The 12924-nt window shown below is 39.4% G+C and overlaps 1 protein-coding gene across 1 annotated transcript in view; it reads left to right on the top strand.

Moving 5' to 3' along the window:
- furina (furin (paired basic amino acid cleaving enzyme) a) overlaps positions 1 to 12924 on the top strand; it is a 74406-nt gene that overhangs the window by 46777 nt on the left and 14705 nt on the right. The window contains exons 6-8 of the mRNA XM_054608875.1: positions 6188 to 6276; positions 10245 to 10417; positions 11613 to 11825. Of these exons, the coding sequence (XP_054464850.1) occupies positions 6188 to 6276; positions 10245 to 10417; positions 11613 to 11825 (475 nt within the window). The remainder of the gene's footprint in view (positions 1 to 6187; positions 6277 to 10244; positions 10418 to 11612; positions 11826 to 12924) is intronic.

Below are 12924 nucleotides of genomic sequence, written 5' to 3'. Positions count from 1 at the left end.
ACAGATCCACACTCTGTGCCAAGGCACGCTTAAGCTCTTGGTGGCTCACAGTGGCCCAGAGCCCAGCTAAGACACTCACTATTGATGTTTCCTTCATTTTGGCTGCCCCCTCTTTCCAACCCTTGCTCACCTCAGCCCTTATCTCTCGCCACCCAGCTCTCTGTGCCTTCCTTGTGGCAGGACCAATTGAGAGGAGGGCAAATTTGTGTGTGTGTTTGTGCCCGTTTCTCTTACTTTACACACCGGGTTGGTGCAGATGCATGTGTAAACAACCTGTGGGCGGGCTTGAAAATGTGTAAGGCTGTGTAAGACTGTCTGTTCCCCACAGAAAGGCCAACTCTGTTCACCTCCATAAGGCCTCCTTTCTTTCCCAGCATACGGGAAGCAGTGAGGATGGCTCGGTAGCAATGTGGCCATTCACCCTCATGTTTATCCAAGACGGCATGGGATCTAGATGTTTCCCTTTCCATCCTATCAAGATGGGCTCCAAATATGCATTTTTTCTGGATTAAACCTGGCCAAACTGGCATGGAGTACTTTTTTTTTAGTAATACTCAATTTAGTGCCTCCTGATTTAGATTAATGCTAGCTCTCTGTATAAAATATGGACAGAATCACACTATTCAACGTGTGCAACTAACGTGCAGAATGTCACTTTCATTGCACATCCATCATTGTAAGTGGAGGCAGATATTTTCTTGATAACTTACTTAACAATTCAAGGGACTGTGCAGACTCACTACAACGTATATTCAGAATTATTTTAGACAGCGATGGATGGAGGGACATATTTAACAGTACTGAAAACAGCAGCGTGGTTAATTTTTACCTGACCCTGCATTAATCTCTCTCTAGATATTTCCTTTATATTCCTCTCCTTACCATGCTCTATCAACATCGCCAGACGTTTTGTCCTGAAGGCCAGCTCATTAGTAACCTTGCAGAATCATTAATAGACTTAAGAATGAGCAGAGCAAAACAGTTGTTCAGATTTCAGGTTCAGTGCAACCCAGAGACTAATGAACAGCAAATGCTACATCCACGGCCTCAAGAGCATCAATGATTTTTTAAAAAAAAAAGTAATTAAGCTAATGTGAGAAGAATAACCAAGTGAACGCAAAATGTTGTTTGCCAGACTGGGCGAGAAGTGGGTGAAGATAAAAAGATCAATGCGATTTTAGACAAGTGCATACGTCACAATATACCACTGCAATGTCAGACCCTGTATGCTTAAATGTTATGCTTTGCTCTCAATTTATTTTTTGTACAATTTGAGAGCTTTACAGAAATCCTTTTGATAAATGATTGATGGTTTATTTATTTTCATGACGTGCCCAACTTTCATGGGTTGACAAGACACAAAAGATACAGCTGCAGTGGCCAAACTTTTCATTCCATTACCAAATTACCGGTTATTTTACCGCTTGGTCTTGCACAAGATATTCTGCCTCATCTCCCAAGATTAGCAAATAAAATCTCCTACAAAAAGTCTTTCATAGTCATCCAGGCAAAAGAAATCAACTTAAAAGGAGGTCTTTTTTACTAAAAAGTACAACCCTTATGTCCTTGTATACAGGACAGTAAAACAGAAGTGAACCTCTTACTCAATTTCACCTATCTCGCACAACAAAGTCTGTCCTCCACTGGAGTGGCAATGAAGCAGCTGAACTCCAGGGCCGATGGTAATGTTCCTCAGCATAACTGTGCAAATAGAGATCTAAATATATCAATATTATATTTGGTTCAACATTTTAAAACCAATAACTATAATAATTTAATAAATGTGAAGTCTTTTTAAAATGGTTTTATTTTTGGTTACATGTCCTTTTAGCAATCTTCTTGTTAAGTCACTTATTTGTATGTGTCTGCGGGAGCCAAGTTTGGGACTTGTCAAGGATCACCTATCATACATGCCACATTAGAGGATTGCTGTTCACACAGTCAAGAAAACCTGCAGCATCTGTGGCAAATCTTTATATAATAAGCCCAAAATCTGCTGCACTTCTGGCCCAGTGCAGGTTTGGGTGAATACTTTGCACAGACACAGTTTGGATACATCTGTATGACAATAGCATGTCTCTTTAGCAAGCCTCCAGAGAGAGACGGTTTAGGTTCTGCACAGTGATGATGGTTCTGCCAGCTGTGAGTAGGAATACTGATTGTGTTGTTGGCCTCAGGCCTGCAGCCGACTGACGTAGCTGTAACCTGAGTTAGTCTCTGTGCCTTGAATCTGCCACGGGGATTGTTCTCGCTGTAATCGGAACAAGACTTTACTGAAATTGCTCTTTGTTCACCTTAATCTTCTCTTATCACCATGACGTATGAGGACAATGTATCCGATGGAAAAGTTGTTTTGAAGTTTATTCAACCCTCTTTATTTGACTCTCCTGTTCCTTTTTCCAAGAAGTGAGATACTTTTTAAATGGAGGTTTTGTTGAGAAGGATTAGTGAAGGCATCAGAGTGTTTTTAAATAGAAAGCATGTTATTCACACTGTAACTGCTGTTGTAAGCGTAATGAGATGAAAACTGATGCTGTAAGCAGTATAGGTATTCATGCAACACTTAGTCTTTAAATGGATAGTTTCCATTATGTTGTTTATGAGCCAGGCATCCACATTAATTGACTTTTGCTTCATTGAGTTTTGTTTTTGTCTGCTGGAAGCTTGTCTAAATAAGACCGGTGGGTTATTCATTGTATCTCAGCGTTTCGTGTCCAGACATGACAAAGACAACACGATGGTGTTTGTGATTAATTTCTAATATTTTTTCAGTGTTATTTGATTTATTTCCAAGATATATTCACATGCTAATTTTTTTATGCTTTATGACTCTGCATAACGAGTATGTCTGAAAACTAACCAAACTACATCTTACATAAACTAAAAGTATTGCAGTGTGAAGAAACGACATACCAACTTTTATGTTCAGCAAGCTCACATGGTCTTTGCATGAGATCAAAACATCAACACCCCTTTAATGAAAGGAAAAATAAATCCTTAAACATTTCTTTAATATAGCCTGCTGTTGTAGCTTGAGTTGGTCATTACAGGGTGCTTGAGTTGGTTTATATGACTCTGGAATGATATCAGGTATTAGAAGGGATTGTGAGCATCTTTGCAATTAATGGAGCGAATATTCTGAGTGTAGCTGGGAGTTAAGACTTCTCTGTTGTCTAGTAAATGAAGTCGGAGAGTCCTCCAGCTTGTCAGGGAATATATTAGGTAGATATTACAACAGTGATGATCATTAATCTGTGTGACTTGTTCACAATGCTGTACTTGTAGTGACATACAGCTCTTTATCCCTGAGACAATGCCTGGCAATGGTTTAACTAGAGCACTTAAAGTCATCACCTCCTGTGCTGTGCTGTCACCTCTTTAGCCTCCTCTTTGAACCTGAGGCCTGCAAGTTGAATTCAGCGTTTGGTTTCATGTGTCGGCACAGCAGAACAGTAGAAATATGTACGTACAGACAAATTGGGGACATTAATTTGCCTTGCCCTCATTGTCGGAAGACTGGTAGATTCCTCAGGCATCTCATCGTAACTGTTCATCCTGTTGACGGATGAACTCAGAGTCAAAGTTTCTAATTAGCCAGGGTGTAAATCTGCATTTAGGGATTTGGGCCTTAAACTATTATCTTTAAATCTTTAACATGGGTGCCATTTGTAATATTTTGAAATTAAGAATAACCAGTTAAATTAATTTTATAATTGGTTATGGCTGAAGAACAATGTCCTATAAAGGTCAGAGCAGGCCGTACATTTTATTTTGTACAGAGCACCAAATTAAATTTTGCATATGTTTCAGGTAGTTATTTCACACTATTTTGTGCTTCTGTAGGAAACCCTTCATGAGGTTTTGGGTAATACAAGCTTATTCATTTGATTGGCTCCCAATTTACATTTTTTAGAACAAAACTGGGATATCACAGGTCGAGATGAAATGATTGCCTGATAAATGAATTAGTCGATGGACTGAAAATTACTTTGCAACAATGTTGATCAGGGTAGTAAAAAAAATAGCACTACACTTAAGTATCGCAATATTATGTTTTGTGAAACTGTATTGATGCTCAAAAACGCTATACATTTTTAATTGATAGTTAACATGCAACGGTTCATGACAGACAGTGGCTTAGAAATTTCACAAAGGTAGTGCAAATGCTAAACCAACTGTTCTGACTGCATACAAAAGTAAATAGTTTTTAGTCAGATTTTATGCATATGGTGTTGTGTTCTTTATAATAGTATAGATATAGTAGTTTTTCTTAAATTAGATTCAAAATTGCCTTGCGTATGGGAATATATTGAAGTGCAACTCCCTGAATCATTATACGTATTGTATCATCAGATTCTTTGCAATACACAGCCATAGTTTTGTTAATTTTTAAGCAAAAAGGCCAAAAAATATATAAGCTATTTTAAATGTGAATATGTATCCGTTTCTATGGTTTTCTATAATTGTATATGGAATAGATTTTGGTTTGCCAGACTTCTTTAAGTTCCGCTTTCACAAGAAGATTTCACAAAAGTTTTTGACCACTGATGAACTTTTCTTTAAATTGACTTGAACAGTGAGTGGGAGCAGTAAAAGAATATCTTCTTCTATCCATTTTATCGCTCCCAAAAGCCTGATTATGCAAGTACTTCTTGCATAATCAGATTAAAAAATACGAGAGCTTTACCCCTCGTAACAGCATTTGTATGCTATGAATCAGTCTACCATGTAAGTGACGGTAATGAATGTGTCAAAGGAAGATTTGGAGAAAGGCTCCGTTGAACATTGGAGGTAAATGCCTGTGCATGCCCGGCATCCCATCGCAGACACCTGAGCTGCTCCTTATCATCACTTGCATCACAAACACAGACGCTGTAGGACATACGACTCCCAAAGTCAACAGGCCAGCACTTCCAGGAATGTCAAGATAAGGCTCTCTGGGAAATCGCCCAGATGACATTTCTTTGTGTGTGGGTGTTTACTTTTCTTTCTATAAAGTTGTTTTTATTAGCATGCTGCAGCCCGGCCTTGGACTCCATCTAACTGACGTCCTGTGACATGTTAGAGACGTGATGCCAATGTTGACTGTGGCTTTGACATTAACCTCCACCCTCTCAGCTCATCAGTGTGACTAAAGAGATCTTGAGGGGGTAGCAGATGAATTACAATTCTCTGACCTTCTGTCATTAAACCTGTATCTTTAGTGAAAGCAGACATCTTAACGGTTATTAGAAATATAGTCAAATAAATATGGGTTATGGCCTCTGTGACCTCCGACCTCTTGATGGTGAACACTTTAAAATGCATTTCAAATTAGGTGATTAATGAGTTCTTTAATATTCGTCAATAACTGTTAATGGCAGTTTTGGCAGGCTACCGTCAGATTAAATGTCCACATCCTGCCAGCAGATAGAGCCTGTTGTGTCAGGGGAGGATGTCTGCTGCTGATGTAGTGTTTTGATTCTTGTCTTTTTTGGTTTGGCTGGATATCCAGAGTGCCTTAATGGAAGCCTACTGGCATAGATGGTTCCTTCAGTGGTGGAAGTCCACTGTTTCTGTTGTTTCCTGATGTGGCACAGTGTTGACCTGGCTCCAGCATTCCTGTCTGGGAATGGCTGCACTCCAGTGGGGGATTGAGCCATGGTTTGAAAGGCATAAAGAGTGCGTATCCATCTGGCGGACCAGGGGAATGCACCTGACTGGAATGTGATGATCAGCCCCTCTGTACCGGCTTCTTGGATCTCTTCACTGCAGTGCCTGGAGCTAGGTGTTACTACAGAGGCTTAGGCTTAATGAAAGACCCATTGTGAAAATGGCAAATCTAATTCACAATTTCCCCCCATGTGTGACGGTAGTATGCCATCTTATTTCCCTTTTCCTTGGACTTGATTCAGGCCTGCAGGCACTCCAAGGTTACTAGTGCTAGAAGGCCATAGATAGTGTACATAGGTCTCCAATCAATGGCTGAATGTTTTCTTTTAGACAAGTGGGAATTCAGATTTATTTAAAGGAATCAAAGCCAAGAACCTGTCTCCACCAGTTTGTTTTTTCTCAGTCTACAGCTCGGTGCAGGAGGGAGCGCGTACTCTCACAAGAAGTCGTTGTTAGACATGTACACTACCTGCGTGTTTTTTTTATATATTTTTATATATAAATGAATAAATGCTGTGTCATTCTTCCTTTCCAGACATGGAACGAGATGTGCAGGAGAAGTGGCAGCAGTAGCCAACAACGGGATCTGTGGAGTCGGTGTGGCCTACAATGCCAAGATTGGTGGTAAGGTCAAATAAAACATGTTGATGATTGATTCGATCTCACAGAGGCAAACTCGTAGTTTCATCTCAGTTTTCTTTTTTGACTGCCAGAAATGTTGAAATACTTGCTCTGCAGCACCAGTGTTATTTTCAGCCTATTTCCCAGGCACAGCATGCCACTGAATCTTTGTGAGCACCATCACAGATGTGATGTGGATTGCCAATTCACTGTAACTGTATTGGTTTTGCATGGAATGACAGTATTGAAGAAGCACAGTGGAAAGCCGTTTCTGAAATGACACGGCGCCATAACATTGTGGTAATCTGCATTAAAGTAATGTCAAAATGTATTACTCCCAGCTTGTATATAAGTTACACAAATGGCTGATTTAACTCTCTCCTAATGTTCAAGTATCTACTGCAAATTGGTGTGGATAAAAACATCATACACACCCTTCAATATAAAGTACAAAAGAATACAGATTTGAAAGGGTCTTGCTGACACCAGGCTATAATGTCAGTCTCTGCTGCTCTTCAGCATCACATGCTTGATACTTTCTGTCTCTCGCTCTCTCTCCTTCTCTTGTCATTTTACTCAATCGACAGAAAGTCACTACTCAAATGTGAGAAAATTGCTGCTTTTTATCTGTGTATTACCTAAATTAGATGATGGTCGGCACACCCCCAGTTTAGAGAATCAGGCACAGGAGCGAAGCTAACCCTAACCCTAACCCTAACCCTGTGAACAGCAGCATCACAATTTTTTTTTAAATTAAAAACCACCTGTCTGTTTCTGCATACTAGGGGTATGCTGACTAATACACTGACTATGGATAAGTACCTCATACAACTTCAAAACATCAGAACTATCCATTTAACTGAGAAATTATTGGCAGATTAATAGAAAATGAGAAAAGTAATTACATTGCAAATGGGGATATGGAGAGAGAAAGGGATCACAGCTGAACTAAACATGATTTTATTTGAATCAAGCCTGTGTACTATACAACTCCCTCAATGTGTACTTCTAATGTGCTAACTTGTTTTCCAGTGAGCTTTCAGTTCTGGTGTTGTGGTGTGAAAAGTACACGAAGCACATTGGACCTGGATTCAGATGAAAATTCTCACAGCAGGCGTTTGGCCTAATAAGGGTCAGACTTTGACTGCAGTGCCACAATTAATGGCACTATTACTGGAAAACATCAATAGATGAAAACCAACAGTTAGACACTGACAGAGACTTGCAAACAGACAGAAATCTGCTCATTTATGAGAAGATACAAAATATGTGAGAGTGGCAAAATATTGGGAAATATTAATTTGTTTGTTTTAAAAAGGATTTTGCACCCTGATGGGTTGTTTTGTTTCTGCCTACAGGGAGGGAACTGTTTTCTAGTTTCTGTTCCCATTTTTCAAAAGAAGCTTTCTGATATTGGAAAAAAACATTTATTTGTATTTCTTTTCATTGTAATGAGCCCATTTTATTATTTCATGATGTTTTATTTGAGCGTTATCAAGCCTCCTGCCTACTTCTAGCTCCTAAAGTTTGAACCCTAGAATAGAGCCATAACTCTTCATGATCTCCAGGTGGCCAGTAGGAATATACCACATGGCATCAGCTTCTCTATCATAACAAGTGGGCTATGTGTGATCGAGTCGGCGGAGCAGGAGATGGCACAATGTTGTTAAAACCTTCAATTAAAACCAAACTCAAAGATCTATTCCCTCAGTAGAATGAGAAACTAGGACTAGGAAAATGTCAATTTCTGTGTTAGTTCATTGTACAGTGTTTACATACTTGGCCTTTTAAGCTGATGCTGATCTATCATCATCAGATATTAAAACATTTAAACTAAGAAATTACATTTCAAAACCTTAATGACACAAAAAAACCAAAAGGGAGCTTTGCAATAGCTTCTGTGACTCTTCTGTGCACAAGATCACTTGCCCTCTTGACTCCATTCCACCTTCCATACTGTAGCTCATTATTCAGGCAGGAGACACTCCTGTGAAGTATCCCCATTGTAATTTCAGACAATATTCATATACATGTTGGTCCGAGATAAAAGTAGTCCTTCAGTTTCTACCAGTTCCACAAAAAAGAAGAGTAAATTAAGCACTGATTGGTTACTGCCATTGTTATTTTGTCAGATTTTTTTTTTTTCCTTTTGTTTTACTTACTTTGATCTATTTTCAAATTCAGTCAACTCGCTGATGATATTCAAATAAATAGTTCAACTCTTTGGTATATATTCTTATTGTATCTCTAACCAAGAGTTTCTGACTAAGTTATAAGTCTGCAGCTTCATATCAGACCACATCTAGTCGGTTATACACTTTATGAAAGCTAAGCTAACTGGCTGTAGCTTCATATTTGTTGTACAGGAAAAATCGCAAGTATCGATCTTCACATCAATCTCTTTTGAAGATAGCAAATCTATTTTTTTTATTTTTTTACATATTATGAACTATATCTGTATGAAAAAGAAATCTCCTAAATTATCATATAGTGGCAAAGTATAGTACCAGAAGTTGTTCACATTTTTTTATTTAAGAAAAAGCTTAATTTACTCGAGCTTGAATATGATCTGAGAGTTAACAGCGACTGATAACACTGCACTGCATTTGCACAAAAAATGGTTTTAACCTTGTTGCATTAACAGCCTTGGTCTCTAGTTTTTGGGATGGCCGGATATTTTGGAAGGGGAGTGGAAATACTTTAGTCTCCTCAGCGAATCAAATGGCACTCTCACAGAAGTGCAGGCTGCCATGGAAACACTAGCAGCCTAGTGCCTGTTTGATGCTTTTGGAGGACTTCAAAGAGCCAGTGCTTGGTTACTTTAACCCATATAGAGCAGCATGGAGTAACCTGCCCTGCAATGCACCAAAGGGGAAAATTTGTGTGATTTTTAGGCGTAGATGATTTCTCACCACTCTCTCTGTGGTGGAACTTTATGACAAGCATCTTCCCTGCACTGTTGTGGGTGTGTGTGTATGCATGTTTTACCTCTGGAACAGCACCTTATCACTGATTACTGATCTTGGCTGCTAACTTGTTTACGCCCCTTGAAATAAGTCTGAATCAATTTACACTCAGACAGTAACAACAATTTTACCTAGACATGAAGAGGAAGACTACTAATGTTGTCTTTCATATTTATATTTGGATTTTTTCATGTCAGAAGTCTGCAATTGCAATTGATTTTGTTCCATTTAGTTTTTTAGAACCAGCTCAAGCGTCGAAGTAAATCAATAGAAATGGTGGGGATTTATATGGGGGGGGGGGGGGGGTCCATGAGAATGTCACAGTGGATGCACACATGACCAAAACCAGCAGCATGTGCTGCACTGCTGCATGTCAGCTGTACAAATGCAAACAGACAATGTGCAGCATTGCAAACAAGTTTGTGAATATGCAAATCAAACAACACAGCAGTAATGCTTTTGTCCCTACACATGCCAAACCTTGCTGAACATGTGCACACAGTCAGGTAAAACCACAGAGCTACAACATGTCCTGAAGCATTGAGTTACAGACTAGAGGAACAGGATCCTGCAACATTGTCATCACCTGCAGCACTTTTTGCATGTTTCAGGGTTGTCCTGTTTTGGTGCTAATTAAGTACTCGACTGCCATCGTTGCAGTCATAATGGACAGTTCAGGAAAAAAAGCTCAACATGCAACAGATTCAGATGTATTGTGTTTTTTCATTGCACACTTTATTATCTCTTGTCAAAATCTATGTTACCCAAAGTGCAACTTGAGTGATGACAGTTTGGTCTGAGATTCTGGTATGCTTTGCTAGAATTGGATAATGTAGCCTTGAGCTGCTATCCATTCACTTCGCATCACTTTGGTTCTTTGTTTCTTGGGTATTCAATATGATATTAACTTTTACCTGTCACAAAAAATTGTATACAAACGCTTAAAGAAACCCTTTCTGTTGTGTGCCTGTTTGTGTTTGTGTGCATTTTTGAACGTGGATGCAGGTGTTCGTATGCTGGATGGTGAGGTGACAGACATGGTGGAGGCTCAGTCCCTTAGTCTGAATCCCCAGCACATCGACGTCTACAGCGCCAGCTGGGGCCCAGAGGATGACGGCAAAACTGTCGATGGACCTGCCAAACTTGCCAAAGAAGCCTTTCTGCGTGGAGTTACAGAGGTGTGTGTTTGTGAATGTTTTTGTGGGACAGAAACTATTTACGGCCTGTGTGTGGCTTCCTTTCAGCAGTCAGTAATTGAACTGTTCAAGCATGAGAGAACACAAGCAGGAGGAACAAAGCAATTTTTGACCCTGACAATTATGAAAGGAAGGGAATGTCCTCTAAAAGCCACCAGGGAGGAAATTCTTGAAAATGAATAGAAGCAGCACTGACAAAAATTAAGTATGAAAAGTTTTACTTTGAATATTCATTGTTAGTTGAAGGCAGCTTTTTAAAACTGCCAGCTCATCTTTTATCTCTCAGCTCTTTCAGTCAGTCGGCATGTGGTCTCTTCAAGTGTGAATTAGTGTTTAAAAGAAGACTTAAAAAATATTTTTGTTGAATTCCAACCAAAAAGTTACTGGAGCTTTGAATAACACGACAAGCATTTCTAATCTAACCTCCAAACAGAGACTTTAAAGGGGTGATTTTGAAAACTAGCCTGTTAGTAAATTGTAACCAGTCCAGTTGTTGATTACAGCGCATGTTTTATTGCTTGGGGACCTTGTTATATATATATAAAATGAACAAGTCAACAGATTAATACGTATAGAGATCACTCAACAGGCTCTCACATCTGCCCTTCATGAACAAACACAATCATCCAGCTAACACTCACTCTTGTTATAGAGCGGTAGGATTCAAGGCATGTGCCAAAAAGCTGATTGGAACCACTGACACTGACTACTAAGATAATTGCCACAGCGACAGTGCTGTCAGATGGCTTTGTGGGTGGTGCGTATCTGGGTTTCATCAATGCAGAGAGAGATAGTTCTAGTCAATACAATAAAGCGGCTCTTAGATGAAAATTATTGCACTTCAAAGGCTGAGAGGCTGAATGATTTATCACAATGAACTGTTGTCATACAGTGCCTTTTTTGTATTGCATTGCTGTCATGCATTGTATAGCTCTTTTTAATTTACTGAGTGACCACCCCGGCTTCTGGGATCTATCCTGCATTTTAATGGGCACATTTTGAAATGAGCTCTGAAACAAATTTGCCTTTCTATGATGAGGATTCCTATTAAAGATTGAATGAGACTTTGTTATTTTCTGGTTAGTGTGGACCGATGCATGAATGACTGAGAATGAAAGGGTCTGTGATTGTTGTTGTTTTTGTCTCTGATTGTCTGAATGTACCGTACGTTCTCCAGGGTCGTAGGGGTTTGGGCTCCATCTTTGTGTGGGCTTCTGGGAACGGAGGGAGGGAGAAGGACAGCTGTAACTGCGACGGCTACACCAACAGCATCTACACCCTGTCCATCAGCAGCTCCACCCAGAACGGCAATGTCCCCTGGTACAGCGAGGCTTGCTCCTCCACCCTCGCCACCACCTACAGCTCGGGGAACCTCAACGAGAAACAGATTGTGAGTTTAGGCTTTCTATCTTTCCCTTCCTCTCCTCCTGTCCCTCACATTGCCTGAACTTCTGCTTATATGCCTGTGGTGAAAGAGGAGCGCTATGTTCCAAGGTGAAGCTTAATGGAAACACAGCTTCTTTATAGCTGCTGAAATGTTCAGTGACAAAAACCTTCATTCTTGAGGCCTAAATAACTTGAAAACTAATTTCCTTCCTTTATTACATAAACAAAGCAAATTTTATTTTGAAACCTGCATTGTTTACATCCATATTCACTGCTTTGCTGGCGTCAAACAAGCCTCTCCTTGAGGTTTTAAGTCTCCTTGAGGATTTTTCTATTACACAATGTCAAAAAAGATGGCAGCCAAACTGTTTTTATAGCAATATTTCCATCGGTTGGACAGCACTTCATGTTCTGATCCTTGCATGTGGGAGCATAGGTGAAGCAAACTCGTGTTTTTATATCACCGAGAGGGCACAACATGATCCCAGACTCAAACTAAAACCAGAAGCACTTGTAAGAAAGTCAGACACAGACCAGAAAACAAGAACAACTTTTCCTTTTTCAGGTTTATAAAATAGGCTTTACCATGTGGTTATTTCATAAAGACTATTAATTTATTGAGTTACCAGAAAACATGCTCGGTCATGATATATATTGATATTGAGATATGAAATTATCTGTATCTTGATAAAAGATTTCGGCCATATCACCCAGCTCTAACGCTCTAGAGGTAGGTCACTGCAGATTGGCAGGACTGTGTATTGATCACCACGTGCGCCCAGGTAACAAAAATCTTAATTCATTAATCTACCACTTATTCTTTTCATAAATTGGTTTGTTTGGTCTTTAAATTGTCAGAATATGTCTTGTTTATCTGACCAAATGTAAAAAATCCAGAGATGCAGCTTGAAAAGGTGGAACAACAGTTTTCTTTGCTTGAATAAATATACCTTTATACATTATGAAAATAATTTCAGATTACTGTTTATCTGAATGGATTTAGTGATTAATTTAATAGTTGTTTCAGCTCCATACATACAGGACATTCTGCCGCTTTTTTCTGAACCCCAGCTTGACTTCTTCATTCTGTCCTCCTTAACTTC

The sequence above is a fragment of the Anoplopoma fimbria genome, chromosome 2, assembly GCF_027596085.1.
Source record: "Anoplopoma fimbria isolate UVic2021 breed Golden Eagle Sablefish chromosome 2, Afim_UVic_2022, whole genome shotgun sequence".
NCBI classification, from domain to species: domain Eukaryota; kingdom Metazoa; phylum Chordata; class Actinopteri; order Perciformes; family Anoplopomatidae; genus Anoplopoma; species Anoplopoma fimbria.
Note: the sequence above shows the minus strand (reverse complement) of the source record. Positions and strands in the feature narration are given on the sequence as shown.